Below are 27,780 nucleotides of genomic sequence, written 5' to 3' on the forward strand. Positions count from 1 at the left end.
GACTACAGGCATAACCTGACTTTAAACTCCCTGGATAATGCTGGTAGTCTGGATTCTTGAGTGTGGACTGAGCTCTGGAAGTGCTACAGCCAGAGCCCTGGTGAGGTGTGTGATGCTGCTGTTCGCTGCCTGTGCTTTGTGCTCTGTACTTCCATGTATTTATTTACCTGCTACAAATGTTTCCCCAGCCCTCCCCTGATTGCCTATTGTGAAACCCCAGCCTGGCTCCTGCTCCCCAAAGTAATTCCAGTCATTATCCTTGACAGTACCTCTCTGTGGTTTCCCATGGAGCCTGTTTTCCTCCCCTTCCCAGGCACTGTCCTTACAAAAGCCAGGAACGGCAGTGTGAACTTCCCTCAGCTGGCACTCAGGGAGCAGGGAATGCTTTGCAGTGGTGAATAAGTGGAATCTCTGTTTCACAGGTGGGGAGAATCCCATCACTGCTGGGCTGATGTCAGGACCAGGACTCACCTGCATGCAAAGGTTTCCAACCCCCTGCTGGTAGGTGCCTCTAAAGTTGATTATTTAGTCTTCAAACAACATTGCAAAGTTGAAAAATTACCCTCTTCTTTAAGAAACCAAGCGTTTGACTGTCAGATCAAGAATTCCGAGTTTGTATTAGGTTTTTCCTTCTTTCTCAGCTGATTTCCTCGGAACTGAGATGGCTTTTTCTAACCTCTGAAAGGCCTTTCTGGCTTGTTAAATTTATGCTCCCATAAGGGACTTTCTAAAGAAAGAATTGTTTTCTGAGATGCTGTTAATTCTTTTCAGTGTCTGTAAAATCTACAACTTCTTCACATTAATTGCTCTTGAGGTTTTCAGTTCACTCAAAAATATTAATCAGGCTTCTTTCTCTAATGCCCTCTGGCTCCTCTGCCAAATAGTCTTGGAATAGGAATTTCCACATTTTATTTCAGTGGAAATTAAAATATTCATTAAACATCAGCCTTTTTTAATGCTGCCACCTCTTTATTTATGTTTAGAAGGTTGTGGGATGTGCTTATAAGAATATACTTGAGGAGCATATGCTTTGAATCTTTTAGTTTAGGCTGATGTTAAGTGAGATTAGAAACTCATTAAATGTAATTTAAATTTTACATACTCTCTTTTGGGAGTAGCTTGTTGCGTGGTAACCTCTGCTGGAGAAGGATGGTTCCTTTGGGCATTATGTATTCTATATACACACATGGATAATTTCAAATTGCAGTGTCACAGGTGGCATCATTGAATCCACACCACTTGAACTTCTATTGCTTTGGCTTTTCCCCATATGAGTCAGGAACTGCATCCCACAGAATTCCAGACTGAAACTGATGTGATGCTACTTTTTGCTGCTGTCAAAATACCTTGCTCAGAGAAAAATGACTGCTGGCACCAGTGGATGGCTCCCAGGTGTCCTTGACCCAGAGACTCGGCTTGCTGGCGTCACTCAGCTGAGTAATTCCTGTGTTTGAGGTCATCCTCCATGAGGCTGCATCATGCATTGATATGTTTGCTTCCATGGAAGGGTTGCTGTTTCCTAGGACTTTGCCTGAGCTGTGATTACTGGGGAAACTGCCAAGCTGTGCTGTCCCTGGGCACGGAGGGTGATAAGCAGCAGCTTAATGCTCTGCTGTAGCTTGGTGTTAAAATAATCGTGGCCAGGCTGGAACCACAACTGGTATTGCAGCTCTGAGGCAGTGAGCAATTCCTTCTCTGTGGGATTGCCTTTGAATTTATGTGTATCTTAAAAAGGAGCTTTTACTCATCTGCTGGAATAGATTTCTTTATAGACACTTGAATTTGATGATCTGGAGGACAAGCAGGCCTCTGGGTTCCTGAACAGTTTTTAAAATGGCAAATTAATGGTTAAAAGAAGGGAAATCTCTGTTTAGATTAACAAAATAACTTTTCTTACTGAATCCATGAACCTCTTCCTATATATATGCCCAGCAGTCTGGGCTAGCAGCAGAGATGGATAGAATGTCAAGCTTGATAGATTGTTGGAGCTGGTTTTTGGTAGTTAAACAATAATGGAGCTGTTGTGTACTTGCAGGGAAACACTGAGCTCTGTGTGCAGACTTTGGCCTGGAGAAAGTTCCAATTGTTCCAAAGAAGGGTGAGTTCTAAAATGCAGCTTCTGTAGCTGGTGGCACAGCTGGCCAGATCCCTGCCTGTCTTGAGGCCGTTGCACAAGCATTGCAGGAGAGTTTGGAAACAGTTTATTTTTCAGATTCCAAGTAAAGTGTAGATTTCCAAGTCCCCTTTGACTGTATAATCCAAAAAGTAGAAACTGTAGCTGGTTTTTATGTAGGGGCTGTTTCATGCTCTTGGAGCTCAGGGCCAGGTTTCTGCCAGTCAGACAGAGGCTGATATTGCATAATCCATCCCTTCTGTTTCTCAGATGGGAAGGCTTATCAGTCGTTGTAGGGGATCATGGAGTTCCTTGTCAGCTCAGTCAGACCTAGTCTGTCACTGTGCATCTTCTTGTGCAGAGAGCTCTGGGGTAGGAGGAGCAAGATTATGTCTCTTACGCAGAGTAGAAACAAGAGGGAATTGAAGCATGAATTTAATAAAAATAAAGCCCAAACCATCAACCTTCTTTTTGGCAAACTACTTTTCTATTCCTGCTGTTATTTATACTATTTGTTACTTGCTCCTCTGACTTGAATACAAATCACAGACAGATTTTTGCAGTGTAAAATACCTAAGTCAGGAATGTCATTCTGAGTGAAGGAATTCCTGGAAAGAATTGAAATACGTTGTTCAGCTCGCTGCTGGGCTTCAGGAGCGACGTGGAATGCCTACAAGGTGTGCAGCTGGGATTCAAAGCACCTGTAAATGACTACATGTGTATGGCAAAATAACACACTTAGAAACAAAGCACTTGCAGCATTTCTTTTTATCTGCCTTCAGAGACACCTTAAATCTGCAAATAACCTTATCTGATCACCCTGATACCACCTCTGAACTCTGCCAGGAGTGAAAACCTATTTCAAGGTTTAAACTATGTGTGTTTTAGAGATAACACACAACACATTTATTACAGTTTTGCCATTTTGGTCCCTTGGAACCCTCAACATTGCACGATTTCAGTTTGTTCAGCTCTTGCTGTGGTAAAGGCCATTTATATCAGGTTTTCAAACAATGTGTTCAACTGCATATAATGAAGCCTTTTCATACAACAGAATGTAGGCCAGAGCCCAGCCTGATTCATGAAAGGCTTTACTTTGTCTGAGGGAAGTAAGATGATCGTTCTTGGAATGAGGCCTGTCTCCCTCAGTGCTGCTCTGCCCAAAGCCAAAGTCGCTTGGTTAGACATTGTTCTGGAGGCCTGAGCTTGCTTTTTTACTTCTGGATGTGGCTCTTAAGAACATGAGCTAAAGCTTTCATCTCTCTCGCAGGAATAAGAGCTGCAGGCTTGAAATTAAATCTAGTCCATGGTAGCATTTCCTAAAAATTCCCCTAATAAAAGAAAATGTGAAGAAAAGGGTATTACTGTCCCCTGTGTGCTTGCCTGATCAGCCTTAATACTTGATTATGGAGGAAACAGATTAAATGTATTGACCAAATCTTCTAAACTCCTAAGGAAAAGAGAGTTTTTACAATATGCACAACAGATTTGAAATTGAAAACCCTTGATGTTTTCCTAACCAGCAGTTTGACAGCGTGCTGCCTCCTTCACACCTTATCTTGTCTCAAGTCCCAAGAATGTTTGTCTTTTTTTTGTTTTGTTGGTTTTTTTTAACAAGGCCACATTTGTCAGTGACACTTTTAAGTTGAAATGTCCCTTTAAGCAAAAAACTTTGAGCACTATTTTATTCTGCACGTTGACCATAATTTTCATTGTGAACTGGGAAAGCCTTCAAACCAATTCCAACCAAAAAATAAACCACCAAAAAATGAATGGGACTTGCATTGTCTTTTGTACATGTGTGAAACACTAATTTGGCCTCAAAATTATCTTGCTTTGTCTTTTTTTTTTTTTTTAAATATTATCTTGCTTTGTCCTGGTTTTTTAAAAATATTATGTGTTTTGTTCTAACGTAAAATTGTTAGGATGCTCTGCACAAGTGCGAGGAGGTTGTTCACTCTCAGCATTTCTTCCCTTCCATGAGCTCTGTAGTTCTCTGAAAGTATTTAATTCCATTATGAATACAGTACTGCTTTAAAGAAATGAAATATTGATTCCATTCCCTGATGGGGCATTACCTGTATTTTGCTTATGGAAAACTCAAGCACAGAGAACTGAAGTGGCCCAAACTGACAGAGCTGGAGACTGAAACCAAAAATCCTCACCCTGAATTGTCCCACATTTGCCCCCATTTGTCCCATTACTAATCTGAAAATTATCCCAATTATCAACACAATGGTATTTCTTGAAATGCAGATTACAATTTCTTTTTAAAATGGAATGTCTGGTATCTGATTTTGTTTGTGTAGTCAAAAAATGGGTCAGTTTCTGCTGAACTATTGAACTGGGAAAAGTAGAGTTCAAAAGAGAAGAAAGGTCATGTTGATGTTATCAGGTCAGTGGTGGAAAATATTGTCATAGGGAGCTTCTTACTGGCGGCAGTCATGTCTGCTTGTGCTGAAATACCAGATAAATTGTTGTTTGTTTGGGATCTGAGGACGGAAGTGAAGATGTTTTGAGGTTTTATTTTAAAAATAAGTCTTTGTTGTTAGAGGGCTATGTGAAAGTACAAGACAGCTTTATATCTGTTCCAAATCTCCATGATAGTTGGTCTGGTTTTATTCCTCATGTCCCAATACCATGATTTAGTCCAATATGAAAATCTTGTCTGTCATTTTGCAAAGCAAAAGAAAACCCAGAATGGAAAGAAATGCTCCTGCCAGTTACAGAGAAGCAAAATGAAAATGTGATGGTGCCTGTGTACTGCAAAGGTTGAGGAAAAAAACCCCAACAGAAGGTGAATTAAAAAAACCCCAAATGAAGTAGATTTTTTGGTTTATAAACCCCAGTGATTCTGGAGCACTGACTCATGATGTCTGAATGTCTGGGCTTGCCAAGAGCCTGCACTGAAATGTGACCCTGTTGGCTTGGGCCATATATGGGAAATTTCCCCTCTGTGACAAAGGTAGGGAATCCAGGAGATGCAGGTCCCTGTCTGAAGCTTTCCTTACCTCCTGTCCTCTCAGTCTTTGGTAAAAATACATTCCCTGCAGGTTGGATCCTGCAGTGATTCCACGTTCAGCACTTTCTGTTTGATCCCATGAATTGGGTGGGTTTAGGTGAGCTCTGCCATCAAAGGATGCCGGTCCTGCCTCTGTTGGTGCTTCACACAGGTGATGAAAAGGCTTGACAAAGAACTTGAATGTTCTGCCGTTATATATATAGAGAGAGAGAAAGAGATGTAGCAATAAAGGAGAACTACCTATTTTTTTTGGATCATGGCTTTAGTTCCCAGAGACAAATGTTTACTTGAATGGTTTGTGAGCTCCTGTGTGAGCTCTTGCAGAATCTCCTCAGGATGTGCCCCCTCAACTCAGTAACCACAACCATGGGACCAGATGGCTATTGGATTTGTTCATGTTTGTTTGAATAAAGCCAAGATTTCAGGCTGCTTTGTTTTGGATTTCTCAGTCCTTAATGCTCTGCAGATATTGAGGCTGGAGGGAGAGAGAGGCACAGCAGTGGAACAAGGATGGTGGTAAAGGAACCAATGTAGAACCTTTTAGCCCTAGAAACAAACACTGCAAATGGCTGGAAATGGACTTTTCCACAACATCTGTCCCATGAATGCTGTAGAGAGTTCATGCTAGTCCTGATAGCAGACACTGGGTAGTAAGGCTTGAACTTTCCCTCAGTTTTCGAGCTCTTCTCCAGGGCTGCAATTCTGAATTTCAAATGCTTCCATGCTAAATGGAGATTGGCACAAAAATAATATTTATGGAAATGCTTTAAGAGTACAACTTCAAAGTCCCTCTCAAAGTTCCACCTGTATTAACTTCCTTCAGATAAGAGGGATGTTTTCCCTTGTCGACAGATAAGGTGACTAAACTATAAATAAACTCACTTTTTAATGGCATTACCTTTTGTTATCTCAGGAACAAAACCAGTCCTCAGGTGTGTATTCAACATCCTGGACCTTTTTTTAACTGCTGACTAATTTCTAAGTGTTTCTGCAGCCTGGGAGGGCAGAGCTTCCCACACCGTGTCGGATGTGATGGCTGTGCTCGTGTTTGTACGTGTGTGCCGAGGGAGAAGATCTGCAGCTGCATTTTGTTCTATTTCAGCACCTAGTTTGGATTTGAATTCAGATTAATTTGGAATAGGCATAGCTATGAAATGAGTCTGCAGTGTTTGCACTTGTTATGATGTGCCTCAGTTATATACATCCAGATCTGTTTCAGTCCAGCCAAATAAAAATTATGTTGTTTCAGGCTCCAGTTAAATAGGTTAGAGGTTGCCTGCCACTCTGCACAGAGCTGTGGTGCCTGCAGTCCCACTGCATGTACACTTTTCCACTTGTATAAATTCCATGGGGTTTAGGTTGATTTTCTACCAGCAGCTCCTGGAATAAGGTGGGGAGAAGAGTAGGTTTGGCATGCAAAGAATTTTGAGGCTATATTTTGATTTTGGAGGGGTGAAATTTAGAAGTTTCCTGGTTAAAAATAAACCCATAGTTTGGCATGACAAGTAATTTTCAGGATTTCTAACTGGTGTTGTAATTTATCAGCAAACACTCTCAGTTTGGGGTGCCTGGGACACAGTGATAGCCCAGAGTCCATGGAGCTTTAGGGCCAACTGCAATCCCAATTTCAGGGAAACTTACTGGAATTCTGGCTGATTCTGTCCAACCTCCAGTTTGAGGAGCTGAATCTGGGATAATGCACCTTTCTCTTCTCCCTTCAACTGCCCCCATATGCTTGTGCTTCATTCCAAAGATGAACTGTTGGTGAATATGTAATTAATCCAGTTGTCATAATGAAACAAGATGTGTAGTTGTCATCACAGGCCTTTGGGGCCAAGGATTTCAATGGAAATAGCTTGATCTCTTTTTACCTGAAGTTGGGAACTCGAGATGTGATGAAAATGCAAATTTATATCCTTTCTTCTCCCCTTTTTTCTCCAGCTCCCTGAATTCCCCCATTTAGGAGAAGGGTATCATTAAACCCTCTGACAGTGGTTACCTTCTTCCATGGTGAAATCACCTTCCAGCAGAGGGGATTCAAAGCTGTTCTGTGGTTAAACTGTGGATCTGCTCCTGTTTGTTTGCAATACCCAAACACTGAAGTCACTTAGTTCACAGCAGTGTTTTGCAGCACAGCAGAAACTTATTTTCAGCAAGGTTCTATTCCGGGCATTGTAAAATTTGCTGAGAGAGGGAGGTATTTGTAGTGTGGAGAGGAGGAGGACTCCCTGAAAAGCTCCTGCTGTGCCTTTGGAGCCACTTTCTGGCTTCCAGGTGGGCACACATCCTGGAAACCTCCCCCAGCTATTGCCACGTGGCTGTCATGGAAGAGTGGTCTAGGTGGGTTTTAGGATGAAATCTGGATGGCATGGAATAACAATCCTCCCTGGAGTAGGGCTGGTTAGGGAAGCTGCACAGTTATTTAAATGTTCAGGTTTTCATTGAGCAATTTATTGCTACCTATTGCAATTACAGTTTTAGCAATGACCCATGCAGCTGAATCCAAGAAAACCTGTGAGGATAGGAATGAACCTCTTTCTCCAGAATGAAAAGGACTGGTTGAGTTGGTAGGGGATAGTTCAGGATTCATGGACTGCTCCTTGCTGACATTTTGGTGGAGAGCTTCCACCTTCAGTGACACTTTTGGGCGTGAGACTAAGGATAGAGACACACATCCACCCATGCAGGATGCTGGGAATGGTAACAAAACAGTACTCTGGAATCTTACTTCTCCAGAGTCTCCTTTCTTCTCCTCCTGACTTGGTTCCTGCTATATATTACGACTGACTTAATTCAGTCTTGCTGATGAATATAAACCAGTGTGAGAGAGCACAGCAGCTTTTTGAACTGTTTTTCAGCATAACAGGAGAGTGGAAGGGAGATAAGTCTGAGGTCACAGCACATTCTTTGGGAAGAGGTATGGGACTAAGGAATTGAGATAGACTGGGTAAGAAAAATAATTTTCTAAAATCACATGAGTTCATTAATCACTTTGTTTTGTTTTGTGTGAAATTGCTGGAAGAATGTCACTAACTTGCAAAGGAAAAAGGCGGTTGACTTTCCATCTTGGCCCATGTCTTGAGACCTAATTACAGTTAATAGCAAGAAGAGCTTTTAATCTAAATATTTTTTCAATATATAAAATGCAACTTTGGGTCAAAATAAACAGCTTATATTAAAATAATACTCAGGCCAGGTATCCAGTTCCTTACAAAACAGGATTTCCAAGCTTCTAATGTTAAAATGGGGGAAATTTCCAAGCTTCTAATGTTAAAATGGGGGAAACACCAATTAAAATGGTGTTGCTTGTGCTGCAGAGGAGAGGGAAAGTGGGGAAGCATCGAGTTTGCAATTCCAGGTGCAAAGCTGGGAGTCAAGTAAGGTGGTGTCTGTTTTGAATTAGCTTTCTGGGCAACACTCTCTAAATCCCACAGCTTTCTAAACCAGTTTTCTCCATTTTCAAATGGGAATTGCAGCTCTCTAGTTTCAAAGAGGTGCTCGAAGCTGAGGTCCTTTGTGCTTGTAACAGTGCTGGTGGGATTTCAGGTGGAGATCTGTCTGTAAACCTCCCAAACAGCATCAAGGGTTGCTGGGAGTAAGCTTGCAGATTACTCTGAGCATGCTGATAAGCACTGGTACAGCTGCAAAATGCTCTTAGAATACCTGCTGGGTTTTTCTCATGTATATAAGAACTCGTAATTTTCCTCTCAGCTAAGCCAGTTTTCCAAGGGCTTACCTGGCAAATGCTTTGCTCAATGTAAACCAGGTTATAGCAGCATAAAAGGGGCTTTGTCTGCACGATGGTTTGCTCTGTACCACGCAAGTGGGAAGTGACTTTTGGTGCTTCTCTGGGCTCAGCACTAATTGAAGGTGCTGGCGTTTCAGCAGAGCTGTGTGTGGCTGTGCTGAACGCCTGCGGCCCCATTGCAGCTTTTTCCTGCTCTGCCTTGCACCCTGCCCCGGCGGGCTGCCCTGTTTACTCTCTGCTCTGTGGTAAATGGATGTCACTTCCTTCATTAAAATGCTGGTGCGTGGCCAGATTCCCTTTCTTTGGGCTCGCACGCTCGGAGCAGCAGCGCTGCCGAATCCAGCTGCGTGCCGCGCTCCGGGATCTGCTCCTGGCTGGATTGTTGGGACCTGCTGAGCCTGCCGAGGTTCCTGAGCCCACACACAGAGGCTTTTGGAGGCATCTCCGAGGTGGAGAAGCACAGGTGGAGCTGTGTTGAAGAGGGGCTGAAGATGGATTATTGCTGGAGAGCACAAGCTGCGCTTCCAGCCAGGGACTGTGTGCATCCCATGGGGAAGGTGTAGCCAGCGTTCGGAATGGGGTGCCAGTGCCAGCCTGCTCTGGCCAGCGGAAGCAGCCTCTGGACATGAGGATGTGGATGCTGTTCAAGGGCATCCCCTGATGTGCCCGGGAGCACAGGCACTCCTGGATGCACAGGATCCTGGCCAAAAGGACACAGAAATCCTGGACACCCTGTTCTGACTGTGCTCGGTGCGGACTGACTGAGCACTCTGCCTTTGTAGCTGACCAGGGTCTCACCTGAAGAGTTTTAAACTGACATCAAAGTTGCTGATCAGACTGGTGAGCAATTAAATATTTGTCTTTGTAAGGATTATTGCTGTTGCATACTTAGATGATTAGAGATGGGAAATGTCTCCAGACTTCTGGAAGGCACAGAACAAAATGAAAAAAATGTTTCCTCCCTCCATAACACAATTTCTTGTGTCTCTCCCATCGGAACACTCCTGTTTCTAGCTCATTTTTGACTCATTTTTCCAGTGCTCATTTTTTACTCATTTTTTCAAGGTGTGCATGCTGTCGTCACCTTGGGCACAGTTGAATTAGTACCTTTACTCATAAACATATTTTTTCCTATCCTTACATAAAAATCTGACATTCTCAATCCAGTTATTTTATACAGTAAATTAGATGTGCATTCCTTGTGACAGATTTGTGTCCCATCCCTTCCTTTTCTCCTGCTCTGTACTGGTTGAGACACCACGTCTGCAAATGTCATGCTCAGACTGGCAACCTGCTTCCTTCCCTTGTCCCTTCTGCAAGTGGCTCATTTGCTGACTTTTCCAGCTGTCCCAACATATGGCTGCTCCCATTTATCATAATTCAGGTCTGTGCCTGGGACAAAGGCTGATAAAAATAATACTTTGTGCCTAAGTGGCGTTTGAGCAGATTATTCTATAGCTCTGTTACCAAGTAAATACTATTTTTTGACCTAGCTATGAATTCAGATTGTAAGTGGTAGGTCAATAGTGAAACTAATTTTAGCAAGGCATTTCTTATCAGTGCAGGTCTGTTGAAATAATAAAAAAAAGAAGTAAATTGTAACAGTGAACAATTGTGCAACACTATTGATGGGGCACCAAGGAGATTAACTCATTAAATACTTCAACCATTTCAAACAGCATTCATCAAAGTGAGATCTGATTCATTTTGCAGGGGCTACAGCATGGATTAATAACAAAAATAATAATTTTAAAAGTGAGCTATCAATATGAATATTTTAAAGCCACACTGCCTTTTTCTGGCCTCTTGGCAATTTCCTTGATCTTGAAGCTCCTGGAAGTGGCAGGAGTGAATGATTTTGTGAACAGCATTATGCCAGGATTAGTGTGTTGTGTTGAAAGTTGTGTCTTACCAGGGAATGGGGCTTTGCTGTTGTGGAGGACACACAGGGGATGCCAGGTTGGACCTGTGTTGCTGTAGAGCATCTGTAGCTGATCACAGCAGGTTCTGAAGGCAGTAAGAATGTTCTGCAGTAGCAAGGAGGGTGGTCTCTAAATGGATGAGGGGCAAAGAGCAGCTGGATGGTTCAGGGAGCTGATGGAAAAGCAGCTCGTTGTGGTGAACAGAGCTCTCTAAACGAGGAAGTGCAAGGGCAGCTCTTGGGGCTGATGAGCAAACAGCACTGCAGGGAAGCCGGCCCTGGCAAAGCTGCTCGCTTGCATCTCCCTCCCTTTTTGGCACCCAGCTCCATCTGCAGTAGCCTCAAGGGTCATCAGCCCTGATGTTCCAGCGGTTAAAGGCCTCTCAGGAGCAGAAGTACTTGTTGCTGTGGTTTTTCCTCGTGTGGGAGTAAAATCTGCTGCTTCTGGGAGCTCAGTTCCTTTTGATCCCTTGATTCAAGTGTCTCCTTGGTGCTACTGCATTCCAGCTGCTGAATTCCTGAGCAGTCACGAAAAGGAGCCAGACCCAGTCCTCGAGAGCTTTATTATACAGAGCTGGAAGCTCATTGATTCTGAGATGTTCCTTTGCTTGCTCTAGTCCCTTGTTGTTTGTACTCTAGGAAAATAAAGGCAGGTTTTATGTTCAAACATAAACCACAGTTCCCCTCTGCAGCCACAGCCTGCCCTTTGATGAAATCCAAATAGCATGTGTAATAAATCCTGTGTGGAGGCAGTGATCCCTGACAGTCCAGCTAGCAAGGTTATGGCAGTGATACTGCATATAGAGTGAGAACCTGAGTTCAAACACTTTTTGAAATGAAGATGGAAAGTATAAGAATCCAGGCCTGCATTATGAATCCTGTTTTCAGCTGTGTATGGGAGGAAAACATGGTCATCAGTGGTATTTCCTTCAGAATTAAATTAATACAGAACTCATGGCATTGTGTAGAACGTGTTAATGAACAGGTGATGAAATGAATCTCGCTCTCCTGCTTAAATTCAGTGAAGAGAGTCATGGCATGCACAGCTTCATACTGGAAAAATAAATAAACAAATCACTAAAAGCAGTCCAGCAGAGCAAGGTGGAGTGCTGGCACCACTTTGTCCATGGCAAACAACTCCCTGCCATTTATTGGATTTCTTCTGGCTTTCCTTAAAGCAACTGAAGAAAGAAGATGAAACACCCCCCCCTTCCCAAGGTGCTGATTGCCATGTGGGTGGATGTGTTTGCAAGTCCGGGATAGATTGTTTGATCTTGTGTCTCCACCCTTGATGAAACTCCTTCTCCCTTTGCCCTGGCAGATGCTCCAAGCACAACGTGCATTTAGGATTTAGGGCAGGTGGTTTTTGGCTGCCAGCAGTCGCTGTTGGGTGCCTGCCATGGAGCTTCCAGTTTGCCAAACCCAGCTCAGCTGCGTGGCTCGAGCAGTTGTTTCTGTGGCTCCATTAGCCAGTACAGGCACCTTGTCCAAGGATAATGCTGCTATCAGTAGTGCCTGTAATGTCAGCCATGCCAGTAAGTCCACATCTTTAATTCAAGATGTTGCTTGAGAATTCCTGAAATCCTGTCATTAAGTTTTCCAAGCTGTCACACTGTTGGTAGTCAAGTTACTTTAAGTATTTTCCCAGCCCTGAAGCACAACACAGAAGTAGCTCTTTCCACTGGCTGGTTCTTTTTGTCTGGGCATTAATTTGTCCCTTTGGTGTAGCTGTGGAGCTCCTTGGGTGCAGAACAGCAGCTCCTTTGCAGGGGATTGACAGGGTTTGCACAGGGCAGGGCTGTAGTTCTGACCCTCAGACTCTGCCACATCTGTAACAACCATCCATCCATGCAGGAAATGAGCAGTTCCTGGATGGTGCTGACCACGTACCTCTGGATGGGTAACAAAATAAATAAGGGAATAATTTGGCTGTAGCAAACATTTTAGAGTTACCAAGGAAATTGTCATCCTGAAATTCCACTGCGGCATTCTGCTTGTAACTTTGAGTCCTCTCCCCGTGGCAGTGCTTTTTTCCTTGGGTCTAAAGCTGATCCTGTCCAGAACAATGGAAAACTCTTGAAGCAGCTGCTGAATCTTACCTGTATTTCTTGTTGCTGTCTTAGTGCAGCTGTAGACAGCTACCAGAGGTGTTTTAGATGTGTGCTCCTTTCTATTCAAGAACAGAGATACCTTTGGAAAAATGTTACGGATCAGAGGACAGTCCTGGTTATTAAGTTGTTTGTTTATGGGCATTTCCCTTCCATGCCTTTATAGTTGAGCAGGATTAAGGTTCTTCTAAAGCAACGTCTGAGCCTTTTGTTGGCCTTTTAATTCCTGGCAATCACAGAGCTACAACCCCAGCTGAATGCTGAGCTCTGTCTTATTTTATCCCGGTTTATGCACGGCCTTGCGTTTTTCTTCCCAATGCTTGACATGTTGCAATGTTCCAGAGTGAATTAGTAGGCTGTCTTTTTTTAGGAAAACAAAGTTTTTGGGGGCAGGCAGTAGCATTTGTGTATTCTGTTATCGTGGGTGGCCTTCAGCTTGCAGGGGTCCTTGAAACAGGAAGGGAGCTTAACTCTGGACGCAGTTTTCCACTGCTGTGGAGGCCGTGAATGCTTGTTGGACTGTGCAGCTTTCATGTTGTTTAGATTTGTCATTCCTAGGAACAAATTAAACCTCCAAAGAGCATAATTTCAAGTAGAAATTCTGTATTTTCTCAATAGAAAGGCTCTGTTAACTTGTGAGTGGGACAGAGAGCTTGGCAGTTAATGTGCAGAGAGAAAAAGGGTAATTTTTTCTTTTATCTGTGCCATCTAAAGTGCGTGTTTGATTGCAGGGCAAAGCTAATACAGATGGATGATAGATTATTTCTGTTCGTGCAATGCTTCCCTCCATGTATTTATTGGGATCTCATTGCCAGCCTAAGTGCAATCCACACTATTTATTGAGATCTGGTTGCTAACCCAGGTGTAACTTCCATTGCAGCAACGTGCACATCAGTTACAGCACGAATCCATGTCGTGAATGGGTAGATTTTCACTTAAACACTGCAATGTGCTGAGCCTGCAGGGAGGGCTCCTGGCTGAGCTCACACTGTGCGATTTGAAAGGCATCTGTCCAGGACAGCCGGGACTCTGACCAGCCAAATTCAGCCGGGTTTTGAAAGCATTAAATATGCCACTAAAACAACAGATACTGGATGGAACAGCACCAGAGTGCAAAACCTTCCCAATTCAAGTACATCAGCCCCAAAGATTTAGCACAGCTTAATAAAAAGAACATATTATACCCAATAACCTTTAGGATTCATACCAGCCCTGTTCCCTTGGGAATCTGGAGTTTTACAGTGGCAGTACTTACTGAGTAAAAAGCAGTGAATTGGCTGTGCAGCTGAGAGATGTTTCATTTCCAGAAGTTTATAAAATCAAGCAGTTGTTGAACACTATCAGTGAGGGAGCTTATTTTTAAGACATAAAAGAAACAGTTCAGGAACTCCCATGTGAGAGCAGAAATGCAGAGGAGGCAATTTGTATTCAGTTTACCCGTAAGTGATGACACATGGTGTGTGCTCCAGAAACTGAATGCCCAGATGAATTCAGATTTCTTTGTAAACTCCCAAAAGCAAGTTTCTAGCAGTTAATTTCTGGAATATTGCTTGCTGCAGAGGTGGTCTCAGAAGAATTTGGAACTGAGCATTTTTTACTGGACTGTGTTGGGATTTTTGGTAAGTGTGTGTGTGTATATGTGTATATATATGTATAAAATTTGACTTGAAAAATAAACAAGTGATTTTGTGTCTCAGCTGCAGTTGTTTTCCCAAGCAAGTTACCAAAGCCAGTATTTGATTCTTCTTACGTTATTGACATTGACCTGCTGTGATGAGTCAGCCTTGTAATGCTGTAAATTCAGCTAAGAACCACAATATGTGAATTCAGTGGCTCCACTGTCCTTGCTTTTATTTTATCTTTTTGGATTTATAGCTGTAAATCTGTAGAGGGATTTAGGATAAAGCTGACTAATAGCCATCTATGATCTTGCTGCTGATGTTATTTAACTGTTCTCTGCCACGTCATGGGAGTTTTTGTGTGTTCATTTTGTGTGTGCACAAAACCCAAAGTATTACAGCTGATGTGAAATAGAGCCAGCCTGTTACAGCAAACTGAGAATTTGATATAGCCAAGTAGAACATAAATTTTATCTTATCTTCACTGTAATCTCTTAACTTTATGAAATTCTAGTAATAACTGTCCTGAACTTTATTTGTCCCTTCTCACCAAAGCTGCATTGTGCTGGACTGGGCGTGTGGGGTTTGTGTGCACTTATGTTGGGGTTTAGGATTCTTCCTTTTCTTTCTTTCTCGTAGGGAATTTTCTTCCATATGTCGCTAGGAGATAGTAACGACCGCGTACTTAACAGAGACAAAAGAAGTTGCCGTGCTCAGGGGAGGAGGGCGCTTGGCTTGCACTCCTCTTGTCCGAGGGTTTCTCTCGGAGGGGCAGAGATACCGAGAGAATGGGGGTGGGAAAAAGGGGGCTGGGGCAGTCCCTAGCTGCCTTGCTCTCTCGGCATTCCAAGGGGAAGGAGGCTCCAGTCCCTGTGGGGAGAATCCACCACGGCTGCGGGGTTCTGCCTTCTGCTGCCTTCTGCTGCCTTCTGCCCTGAGCGGAGCTCTGCTCGCTGGAGCGGCTGTTGCACTGGGGCCTTATTAACACCCTGCCTCACTAAAAAAGGGACTTTTCACCATCTGCTCGGGTTCCCCAGGGGAAACCCCCGAGATCCCCTAGCCCTTTTCCCCTTCCAGGGACCCTCTCTGTCTGCCGTGTTGGGGAGCCGGGCTGTTGCTGCTCAGCCGCCATCCTTCTGCCACTGCTCCGGTTTTTGGCTACACTGTAGCCCGGCCACCCCTGCTTGCCTGTCCCGCAGTTCCAGCACACCTGCGGAGCTTTGACACATCTCGTCTACCAGCCCGGGATTTGTGCTCGTCCCTGCCGTTCCAGCCTGCTGTTCCCGAAGCTCCAGCCGGACACCGGGATCGGCTGCCCAGGGGTTTGTGAGGCCTTTGTCCCATCCCTTCCCGGGATCCCGGGGCACCGGTGCCGCGTGCTCCCCGAGCTCGCTCCGGAGCGCCCCCCTGCAGCCGCGGGGGAACCATCGCACCTGCCCCGCTCACCGGGAGCCGCCAGCGCCCCTGCCGGCTGCGAGCGGAACTGCACCCGAGGGGAATGGCTCCGAGAGCGGGCAGAGACCGTTCTTTGGGTTTCCTGGTTTATTCTTTCTTCTGTCTGTTGTTGCTGCCACTGTTGTTGTTGTTTGCCTTGTTATACACATACACACTAGTAAAGAACTGTTATTTTCCCATATCTTTACCTGAAAACCCCCTTAATTGCAAGGTTATAATAATTCGGAGGGAAGGGGGGGTCATATTCTCCATTCCAAGGGAGGTTCCTGCCTTCCTTGTCAGACACCTGTCTTTCAAACCAAGACATCACCTCAGCTGCCAGCCTGTGTCCCGTGCCACCTGTGACATGTGGTTTTCCCTGGCAGGTACTATGTGGGCGAGCTGCTGTAACTGGTTCTGTGTGGATGGCTCCACTGAGGAGATGCCACCGCCACCAACAGCCCGAGCCCAGGCCTATTCCAACCCTGGCTACAGCTCCTTCCCCTCTCCCACTGCTTCTGAACAGAGCTGCAAAGCCTGTGGGATGCACTTCGACAGCTCCTCCAGGAAGGTGAGTCCAGTGCCTGTCCTGCCAGGGGCAGCTGCCTTCAGTAACTTAAGAGAGACACGCATTATTACACATATTCTCGGATCTGAGGACATTTCACGTGGGAGAAGACACCTCACCTTGGTTCTGGGTCTTCAGTCATTCTGTCACAATTAACAGGCATCATTAAATGACTGGAAATCCTTCAGCAGACTTGGCTTTCCAGATCTCAATGAAGAAAGCCAAACTGCTGTTAATCACTTGAAGGAGCATTAACTTGAACATGAGTTATTAAATTTCTTATTTTAAAACACTAACATCCTTAAAAATAAATATTGTGGCAAGAAGTTTTAATTGTGTTTGTGCTTTCAGTAAAGGAAGATCTTCCTGCCTTTTTTTCAAACTATTGTTGCTCAAACTAAAAGTGAAGTTTTTCTGAGGGTGTGTGTAGAACTGCTGAGCAAAAATAGCCCCAGACCAAACCCAAATCTGTTTTATCTTACTTGTAAACTTGATTTGTGGGTATATAAATGCCAAAATAATTGCTACCACAAGACTTTTAATTCAACAGCATACCCTGCCTGAGGCATTATTTGGACATAGTGGGTCCTGTAATGTTCCAGTGAGGAAAATTGTTGTGTCCACACTCTGTGGCTTAAGAAGTGTCAGATCTATAGTTACTGAACTTAATTATGTGAGAATTTAAAAATAATGGTGAATTCTGGCCACAGCCCTTTTAGATTATATGGGAAAGTTCATAAACTGGTTTTCCTTGCACTTTTTTATTCATGCATGAGGACACACATCTGAAGAATGGTGAGTCTTGGCAGAGCTGCTGCTTTCTACTCCCAGGACAACAGGGGTGGTGATGCATTTTTGCACTGAGAAGTGCAGTTGCTTCAGGAATCAAACTCTGGTGATACATTTTGGACTTCTCCTGGTGCTGGGTCAGCTGCAATGGGGCCATCCCTGCTCGTGACTGTAATGTTGTCTTTGACATTGTCCTCGTTAAGCCACGTGTCCTCAGAAGTACTTGCAGAGAGAGTTACCCTGGATCCAGCACTTGCTGTTGGGCATGATTGCAGACAGTGGATAGAGATAATTCTGCTTCTGAAATGAAACCATTTCAGGCAGTTGTGAGCTCAGCAGCAGAACCACAGCTCCATTATCCCCAGTATTTCCTAAAATACCTGTTCTATATGAGCTGCCCTTAAGAGCAGTGTCTTGTACAGAGCCATCACTGCCTCCAGGTGAACTTTCACTGGGGAGAGGGAAAGCTCTGGTGCACAAATTGCAGAGGATCTGCTAAAGCTGTTGAAAACATTCCTGCCCTCAGCAGCTTCCCCCTTTTCCTGTGGGAGCTGCTCTCTGTTCCTGTGCTTGTGTCCGGCTGCTCCCACTCCAGACCTTCAGTGAAACTGAGTCTGAGGTTCTGTACTCCAAAGGGGGCTCCCAAACTCCCCTCCCACCTTCCTGCTGCCCCAGCTCCTGAGCAGTGATCTCTGGGAGTGACTGGAGCCTGGTAGCTGCAGGAGGAGCTGCCAGAGCTCATCCCTCAGGTCTCCCAAGGGAGCTGGAAACATCACTTAGAACACACTGGTGTGTTTGTAAGCTGTGGTAATTCTTCTGTGCTGTTGCTATGGAGGGAGGAGTATATGAAACCTCACTGTGCTGCAAGGAGAGCATGGAAAACTGCATTCTCTCCTGGGAGAGGCAGCACCTTTGAACTCCAGTGTCTAGTTAATGTTTATTCTGAAATATAGTGGATAAAAATTAATTCCTTCTGCACTGGTGACCACCTAGATTGCTTAAAAAAGCCCCAAACCCAACAAACAAACCAAAAAAAAAAAAACATTTCAGGGCTGTCTGACCATCCTGGTGTGCTGTCAGTGAGCAGCAGTCAGACGTGGCCTGACCTTTTAGGAACAAGTTTTAATGTACTGCAACATTTGAAACTAATCCTTCTGAAGAACCCAATGCCTTGAATCACTGCCCTTTCAGTCAGAGTTCAGTGAAGTTGTAAAAGCTGCTTGATGCTGAGATGTGGCCCAAATGTCCACATTTAAACACTTGGTGCTCACATACAGGCTGGCGAGGTTTTTTTTCTCTGAAGATAAATCCTAATGCTGAGCTGCTAAGTCAGAGACATGCCTGGGTTTATTTTCACTTCCCAAATGTATCCTTTGATAACTGAGGCAGGCTGTTATTAGTGTTAATTGCAGGAACATGTTTGATAGAACTGCCCGTGTGCTGTGTTTGCTTTGTGATACCTAAAGATGGGAGTGCTCAAGTAGGGCTTTTCTGGCTGGTGGAAGGTCCTTGGCAATACAGGGGTTCCCTTTGGAGCCAGTTTGGCAATCTGCAGGGTATGGGGAGGCTTCCCCTGCCAGAGAAAAGTGGGGGTGCTTGGGGGTTTTGGGTTGTTTTGTGCAGTTTTTGTGTTGTTGGGGCTTTTTTCTCTCAATTCTTCTGATTGCTCCCATGTCAGAGATGAGGGATTGAGAGGGGCAAGTGTTATCAACAGGATTATTTTCCACTTCTCTGCCTTTGTGGATTTGTTTTGTTCCCCTGCTCTAGGGACACACAAGCATCAGTTCCTGTCTCTGCCCTGAAAATATGCTGAGGAACAGGATTGCTCCTGCAATCACAGGGTCACAAAAAGTCAATTACATATTAATGGCTTTTATAGTGATGAAGTTAAGGAAAACTCCTCAAAACTGGATGTTCTGTGGAAATGGCCCTTCCTGCCTTGCTTTGTGATTGGTGAAAGTCACTTTTCCTTGGCAGGCTCCCAAATGGCAATTTTGAGAGGAGGTTTCAAGAGTTTCTCTGTGTGGTACAAATTTTCATGTCTTAAAATGCTTGAGCAGGAAATTGGGATTCTTTCCTGTCACTGAGAGTGTAGTACAGGCTGTAAATGAGAGGCCTGGAGGTGTTAACTGGGGAGCAGGGGGGGTTCCAGGCTGAGAAGGGGGTCAGAAGGAGCTTTTGTAAGCAAGTAGTGTATTTACATCCTGTGAAACATGAGCAACATCTGCTTTCTTTCAGCTGGGAAGTTAGAGATGTTCTTCAATCACTAGAAGCAGTTCATAAACCAGTTTTTTTTGTCTTTGAGTTTGTATTTATTACTCCTCCAACTCCACCTGTCTATTTTTCCTTGAACAGCTCTGAAGGATCAGGTAGTCAGGAATTTCACAGAGGTGCTTGGCTTCCCTGAGACTGTGACTTAGCATTTTTAACCAGCACTGAAACCACTTCTTTCTCCCCTCAGGACTTTTTAACAGGCATGTAATGTGGCTGTTCTGCTGCTATTCCTATTGGAAAATGTAGAATTTGCCTTTCCAGAGGGTTAAACAGTCAAGTTTCTGCAGAAGTCAACACAGACTGTGAGTGCTTGGAACTTCTGAAAATCAAGCCCCGCGTGACAAGATCAGAACAGTATCAAATATAAACATTTAACAACAGAATTTAATCTGTAAAGTTTTTAACTGTCTGGGGCATAATATTTCCAAAACTTCCAACACTTTCTGTCTAGCTCTAACTGGTATAAAGTGTGTGTATTGTTGTCACAATAGGCTATTTTTGTATAAATAAATATCAGATTCTTTGATGTCTGTCTGACCTTGCTGTTCCTTGTCCCTCTTATGGTGAAACAAGGAAATTCATTCCGTGATTGCAGCAAATTGGAGGAGGGAAAAAAGGGGGAGGAAGGTCATTCATAGCAGGTATTTATGAAAGAGAAATGTTTTTAAGTAGTTTCCTCCCAGTGCTGGAGCTTCTTAATGCACAGAACAATGTGCACAGCTAGCTGGAATTCGCTTCCAAGTCTGCTGCCTCAATCTCCTGATTTCCTCTGGCTTGAACTGCATGAGCAGGTGCAGAAAATTCCTGGCACATGAGGGAATCTTGTAAGGATATCATGTTTCATTCTGGGTAAATGGAGTGGGAATGGGGCTTCTCTAAGAACTGTGAGAAATCTGGGGATTGCTCAGGGATCAATCCTTGTCCTTCTCTGGGAGCATGGGTAACTACCTGGCACTTTTTCATGAATGGGCAGGTTTTGGTTGTGCTTTAAGAGCAGCTGCTGCTTCCTTGGGCTCCGGACGGGAGGGAAGCGCTGCCTGCGGCCACCGTGTCCCGCTGGCAGAGGGCACGGGATGGGTCTGATTCCTTCCCCCTCTCTTTCCCAGCACATCTGCTTGGACTGTAAGAAGAACTTTTGCACGTCCTGCTCAAACCAGCCCGAAGGTGGGCCCCTGCTCTGCCACCTCTGCCAGCGCTTCCGAGCCACGGCTTTTCAGCGGGAGGAGCTGATCAAGATGAAGGTGAAGGACCTGCGAGATTACTTGGCACTCCACGAGATTTCCACAGAGTTCTGTCGTGAAAAGGAGGACCTGGTATTCCTGATCCTTGGCCAGCAGCCTGCAATTACCCAGGAAGATCAGATAAGAACAAACACATTTAATACCAGTGCCCATGGACAGCAAGACTTTGTGAGTCACCCCCCAACCAGCCTGGCCTCTTCTACCTCACAAGATGAGCCCTCAGTGTCTGCAGATCCCATCTCAAGTTCAGAAGCTCAGGAACACCAACAGGTACAGTCTCTGGCCAGAACCATCTTTTGCAAACTCGTTCATCTCTATTTTTGGATTAACTACTGAGATGTTGCATGTGGTTTTGCTGAGTAAAGCTGTGACTTGCTGTCACCAACTTTGATGTGCCGTTCCTTATGGAATTGAATTTGGTGGGCAGTGCTGAATATATTGAGCATTCACTCTCAGGACATCATTGCTCTGGCATGTGTTTTCTCTGGTGCTCTGGTCCACACTTGCATTGCCACAAGATGCTCCTGTGACTGCTTCCTTTGGTACTTGCTGATGACTTCTGGCACTTGTTTGTAGGTGTAATTAAACAGTTGATACTGTTCTTTAATTCCTGTGCCACATAGCAAACACAGTCTAAAGCAATTCTGGAGCTGGAACTGATCAGAGATGATGGGGGTGGGCGAAGTTTTTGGTATCTCCTGCAGTCAGATCAATAGAAGACAAACCCCGAATCTGTTGCCAAGTCTTGGTTTATGATGAACCTGCAGTTCTGATGAACCTTGGCAGGGGCATTTGAGCTTAATTATTTTTTATTGACCTTGCTTTGTTTGCCTTTCTGCTCTCTGCTAAGGGAAGTTTACTCAGTGTTTGACATCTGCTCCTTGTCTTATTACAAAGTTAATGGGTGTATTCAGTTCCCTATGGATCAGAGCTGTGAAAAATGTGTGTACCTTGTGCTTCCTCAGCAGATATATCTAGTTCAGAGGAAGAGTTCTCCTGGGAGAATGTTTTTTACAAATCATTAAAAGGCATTTTCATTCCCTGGTTTTCTGGGTATTGCCATTCCAGTTTTTACCAGCTCTGCTGTCTTCCCTCACTGCCCCATGATACATTTCAGCTTCTTGTCTCGACTTGCATGACATCCTGCTGCACTTCAAGCTCTTTGATCCTGATTGTTATTCTTGTGCTCTGTAAATATTAACACTTGGATGAGAAGGGTGGTAATGTTACAGTCTCTTTGTCAGTCGGAAACCAGGGGGAACAGTGGCTCCTGCAGGTGAGTCAGCCGAAATTACACTGCTCGTTTATCAAGTGTTCAAAGCAACTGCGCACCTTTCCTTCTCTGGCCCTGTTGCTGCTGCTCCCTCACTCGGTGTCTGCTGTTTGCTCACTCCAGAGCTCACCTGAGGAGGTGTTTTCCTGGTTACTGTGAAGGTCTGAGCTGTGTTAGAGGAGGGTTCTACCGAGCCTTGCACTGAGAGCTGTCAGAGTTCTGCCATGACACCCCAGCACAGTGTGACATCAGGGAAGGACTGCATATACACACATACAAATTTGGTGTATAAATCTGGGCTGCTCCTGATCCAGCCTGGAGTTCTGTACTGGGGCTTTAAAGGTTCAGCTTCAGCAAGTGTTGCTTTGTGTGATTGCTGCACAGGGAAAACCCTCTGTGAGTGTGCCTGGCTTGTGCCTTGTCCTGCCCATGTCCTTCCAGAGGTCAGGGACTGCAGTGACACTGCCCTGGAGCTGATTTCCCTCCAGAAACCCACAGCTGGTGAAAGCTTTATTTCCTCTTCCAGGCCAATGGCCATGTGCCTCCGAGCCCAGCCTGTGGAACAGCAGCTGAGAATGCAGCAGAAGAAGCAGCAGCAGCAGAGGACGAGACACAGGTTTGTGTGTCCTGGAATTGGATGACAGGGAATACCAGGTTTCCTAGGCTGGATTTGCTACCAGAGATGAACAGTAACTGTGACTGACCAAACCCAGTCAACCCCTTCTGTGGCATCATCTTGTCCTCCACATACGGAAAGAATTGGTGTCACTTGGACACTGTAATAGAAATTACTTAGTTCTATCTCCAGATTTTGTGTTTCTGATGGAGGAATTCACAGAGTAAGCAGTGCCTGTACATCCAAACCTGAATTCCTGCTCACACACATGCTGAAAGTTGATTGAAATTGTAGTTCAAGGTGTTGAGGGCACGAGTGATTCCCTGTTTGTTCCCTCCCAGTCTACTGACTCTGAGGATAACCTGGTGCTGGGCAGGAAGGCCTCGCTGTCTGACCTGACGAGCATCGGGGACATCAACGCGCTCTCCGTGCGACAGCTGAAGGAAATCCTCGCCCGCAACTTCGTCAACTACAAAGGCTGCTGTGAGAAGTGGGAGCTGCTGGAGAGGGTCACTCGCCTCTACAAAGAGAAGGACCTTCAACATCTGGGTAAGAAACGTAGCAAACATGTGCCTGTTTCCCAGGTTTTGCCTTTTTATGGACAGCTGTACAAGGAAGTAGAACTCACATTTCTGGTGCAGCAGAGTGAGGAGGAAGGAGGGAGTGTTTTGTACAGAATGGAAGGAGCTGAACTCTGCTCAGCACTTCTTGTAGCTGTTTGAGGAGAGAGTTCTGGATGCTCTGGACAGGGACTGCGCTGAAGCAGCAGCACGAGGGCTGTGCATCCTTCACCTTGCTGTTGTGCATGGCCCTGACAGATCGCACTGGGCACTGCCTCAGCCTCAGAGCAGCTGGTGGGTGGCTGTACACGACTGGATGTGCTGGGGTGAGCTCTTACCTCTTGGCTCATGGTACCTGACAAAGCCAGCAGGGAAATGCCCTGCCCAGGCAGGAAATTGCCACCAAAGAGCAGCTGGCAGATTCAGGGCAGTGCCTTCCAGGGCTGCCCAGCTGTGGGTAGCTGGGGTTTCACTTTCTTACCACAAGTCTGTTCCTGCTGCACATGCTGGGCCTGCACAGGTGGCTGTGAGGGGACACAGGTGCATAGAGAATGTATCTGGCCTGATCTTCCAGGTGCCAGTTTGCACTTCCAAGGGATTTCTTAAAAAAGACACATATTTGTAAATTACTTACAAGAGAAACTTACTTTAACACTTTGATTTCATACGTTTGTTTCTCAGTGCTGTCCAAAGCAGTGTTGTTCTCTTAAACACATCTCTCTAGGCTTTGTTCTCTATGGATGATCCAAGATTAAAGACACCAGCTTTGGGGTTATATTCTTTCATTATCTTGTGCTTTTGATGCAATTTATCCTTTTACTTCACTCACTGTGTCTGTGCTCAGCCATTTGGTGATTGTGTAACAGCAGAGGACCTGGCACAAGGGGCTGCTGCAGGTGCAGCACTGGGAAGCCAAACTTTGCATATGTTCCAAGGCTGTCTTAACAGTTGACACATCCCTTGGGATCCCTTATCTCTGGAAGGCTTTAGCTGTTGTGTAAGCTCTCTATAGGAGAAGTTTCTTGCCAGTTGTTGAACCTGTCCTGATCAGAGCCCCAGCCTGAGCCTCCCATGGGCATCAGCAAAAAGCAGTTTTGGTTTAGCAACTCCCTCAGGGTTTTCAGCCCCTGCCTAGTAACACTTCTATCCCAGCTTCTCAGATTCTCACCAAAGCCCTCTCTCTTCTTCTGTTGCAGTTTTGGACACTGATGATCAAACTGGTGAGTGAGATCCTTAATCATGGAGTTGTTTATTGGGAAAAACCCTCCAAGATTGAGTCCAACCAGCCCTGCCACAGCCACCCGTAAACCATGCTCCCAAATGCCACATCTGCATGGCTTTTAAATCCCCCCCAGGGTTGTTTATTCCACCACTGCCCTGAGCAGCCTGTTCCAGAGCTTGACAACCCTTTTGAAAATGGATATTAGGAAAAATTTCTATCTAAACCTCCCTGGCACAGCTTGAGGCCGTTTCCTCCTGTGCTGTTGCTTGGGAAGAGAAACCCGTGTTGCTTCATTTGCCTCATCACTGAGAATCTCAGTGGTATTTGTTTCCATCTCACAGAAATTAATGTGTAAAAGCTGAAACTTCTGCTCCTCGCCAGCTGCTGGAGCAGCCTCAAGGGGAATTCCTTCGCAGACCTTATCCCTTAGGGAATCCCTTCAGCAGAGCCCACTCGAATTGCACAAACCCGCCACGCCTCCCTTTGTCTGACCCACCCGTGCTCTCCTGTCCCCTCAGGTGCTGCTGGGCCCCCCAGCACCGAGGACAACCTGTGCAGGATCTGCATGGATGCTCCCACCGACTGCGTGCTGCTGGAATGTGGGCACATGGTGACGTGCACCAAGTGCGGGAAGCGCATGAGCGAGTGCCCCATCTGCCGCCAGTACGTGATCAGGGCCGTGCACGTCTTCAGGACCTAAGGGTGGCTGTGGGGTCAGGGCTGCTGCTGCCTTAAAGCCTCAGTGCTCTTAGGAAAAGGGCCAACAACATCCCTGCAAATAATTACTTTGGAGATTAGCAATGGACCCCGCTGCAAGGGAGGGAAGGAGGAAGCCTGGGGAAAACTGCTCTGCTCAAGCCATGCCCGACTCTGCTCGTCCCACCATCGTGCTTTACACCACAGTGCCTGGACTCCTTGGAGCTCATTGCCAGCAATCATTAACCACCTCCATCCTAGGATAATTTGAGGACAGATGGACACCCAGCTTTCCACCAGGAAGATCAGCTCCAGAGGCTTTGTATTTTCCTCCGAATAATAAAAGTGAACTGGGATCTCAAAAAGTGTCCTTTGTTTTGCTGCTCAGGCTACACCCAGCAAAAAGTTGATTTTCAAAGATTAAAATGTCACTGTGCTTGTTAATTTTATTTTTAACTTAATGTAAAATTGTTATGCTTGCAGGACAGGCAAGACCACCCCTGCTTTCCCTAATTCCAGCCTAGTGCAATTGTGGAAAAGTGTGTAATTTTTTATCAAGGTTGTCTTTGTATTAATGGAAACTGTCAGGGGAGGGAGGCTGGGAAGGCTTAGCCTTGCCCTGTGTGCTGGGTTTGTGTTTCTGTGCCAGAGGGAGGTTTCTGGTTTGATTTTGTCAACTTTGACTTCACAGCACGTGCCAGAGGTGGGGCTCAAACTGAACTGGCCTCACTTGCTGAGGGAGCTACAAATCCAAGGCTTGAGTCTTCCCCAGGGTTTAGTGAGGAAACCACGCAGCTGCAGAGCCGTGAGGACTCCACTGCTACACAATCATATTTAAGGACAGGTGACTTTTTCTTTTTTTAAAAGGGAATCAAGAAAAAAAAGCCTTTGTCTCCCTTGGATCCATGAGCAATCTCTGCTTCCCCCATCCTCCCCAGTGCTCAGTTCTACAGTTCTGTTAACTTCCACTGCTCATCAAAAGCAATTTATTTGTCCTTCCTGCTGGTGAGGGTGGGGAGGAGGGAGGCTGTGGTCTGATCCCTGACAGCTCTCCTGAGCAGTGTGTTCAGCTGGAAGAGACTTCCTAGAGAAGTCTGGCAGTTCTTGCTGGAGGTGATTGTAGCTGGTGTATTTTCCCCTCAGTGGCCTGTAAGCATGCAGGGCACTTGGCTGCTGCACAGCCAAGCTTCAGCATCCTGCTGCCTTGAGTGTCCAGCACCATGGGAGTGTTCCCTCATCCCAAGGCAGCTGTGAAGCTGATTCCCCCCTGCAGCAGAGCTTTCCGGGCTGCCTGTGGGGAGAGGGAACGGCTCCGTGCTCAAACCTGGCTGGCAGCAGAGAACAGCACAGGCCCAGCGTCCCCTCAGCTCCTGAGGCACTGCAGGGCAGCCACAGGGACAGCACAGAAGCTCCTGTGCAGTGAGTGGGCAAGTGGCAACAGCAAATTCCCCTTGGGTGTTCTTGAACAGGGACAGTGCCACGAGAGCAGCTCAGCTCAGGGAGCCAGGGTCTGCTCTGGGAGCTGCAGCCAGAACAGCACCTGAGGTGAGAAATCCATGGCTCAGGAGGCAGCAGGAGAGGCGCTGCTGAGGTGCTCTCAGAGCTCCACAAACATGCAGCAGCTGCTGCAGTTCACTGAACTCAGCATTCTGAGTTCTGCCTCTGTCCCTGGTCAGGTTGTTCTTTAATCTTTGACTTTAACAGGTTCCAGCACAAGAACAAACTGAACAAGTCAATGCATCACGAGAGGACAGGTAAGACTCTGCTCTGGAGAGGGCACAGGGAGCTCAGAGAGCTGCAGCAACACACAAAGTGCTGAGCAGCCTCATTTGGGAAACTCACTGTGAAAATTCACGTTGTCATATTCTTCAATAAACTCAGGGCTGGGGGAATTCAGCAGGAAGATGATTCCCCTATGGATAGATGTGCTTTTCCTTGTAGAGGGTAGGCTTATTTTCTACAGCAGGTAAATCAAGCTGCAGATCAATGCCTGAAATTTTAGGGATGAAAAGATCCACCCACCCTGTGACTCCAAAATGTGCTTTGTGAAGGGAGGACTCTTCTTGCTTCCCTTATAAAAATGGATTCTCTACTTATGGATATGAGGTTTTTTTAAAGGAAAATGAAAATTTGGAGGAAACTGATTAATGATCCAAAGGAATATAATGTTCTGAACTAATAAAGTAAATGGAAATATTTATGTGCTTTATGTACACTGTACATTGTTTAAAGATTTAAAGAGTTAATATTCTACTTGAAAGGGCATGTTATTCACTATTAAATCCTCTGGTACTATGATGGTTAAACTTACTAGTTTTGGTACAGAAGTCTGGTTTATAATTTTATAATAAAGTTGAAATGTGGTTTAGTTAACTTTGTTTCTGACTGTTACAAGCAGACAGAGCTACTGCTGAACCTCAGCCAGAAGTTGGGATCCCAGGTGTTTAAATGTTGTTATTGGGGGGGTGCAGAAGAGGTTGGAGGGGGAAAAAATTACCTGACAACTCAAATGACCTTGGCACCACAGCCAAGAGTCCCATGGAGCTGATGGTCTGTTTTCCTGAACAGGAAGAGAA

The 27,780-nt window shown here is 45.3% G+C and overlaps 1 protein-coding gene across 5 annotated transcripts; it reads left to right on the forward strand.

Moving 5' to 3' along the window:
- On the forward strand, window positions 1-27,577 carry RFFL (ring finger and FYVE like domain containing E3 ubiquitin protein ligase). 5 transcript variants are annotated; one of them, XM_010402483.4, is made up of 8 exons: window positions 417-501; window positions 2,036-2,098; window positions 16,352-16,536; window positions 20,703-21,107; window positions 22,637-22,726; window positions 23,068-23,275; window positions 24,483-24,506; window positions 25,027-27,577. In XM_010402483.4, exons 3-8 carry the CDS (start codon window positions 16,357-16,359, stop codon window positions 25,206-25,208), a joined length of 1,089 nt encoding a protein of 362 aa, XP_010400785.1. In that variant the 5' UTR covers window positions 417-501; window positions 2,036-2,098; window positions 16,352-16,356; the 3' UTR covers window positions 25,209-27,577. The 5 variants fall into 5 exon arrangements, with proteins under 5 accessions (XP_019143140.1, XP_010400785.1, XP_010400782.1 ...); XM_019287595.3 differs by lacking the exons at window positions 2,036-2,098; window positions 16,352-16,536 and adding an exon at window positions 1-105 and having other exon boundaries at window positions 423-501; XM_010402480.4 differs by lacking the exon at window positions 2,036-2,098 and having other exon boundaries at window positions 423-501.
- Window positions 27,578-27,780: the final 203 nt, after the last annotated feature.

This window comes from Corvus cornix, chromosome 19 (assembly GCF_000738735.6).
Source record: "Corvus cornix cornix isolate S_Up_H32 chromosome 19, ASM73873v5, whole genome shotgun sequence".
NCBI classification, from domain to species: Eukaryota; Metazoa; Chordata; class Aves; order Passeriformes; family Corvidae; genus Corvus; species Corvus cornix.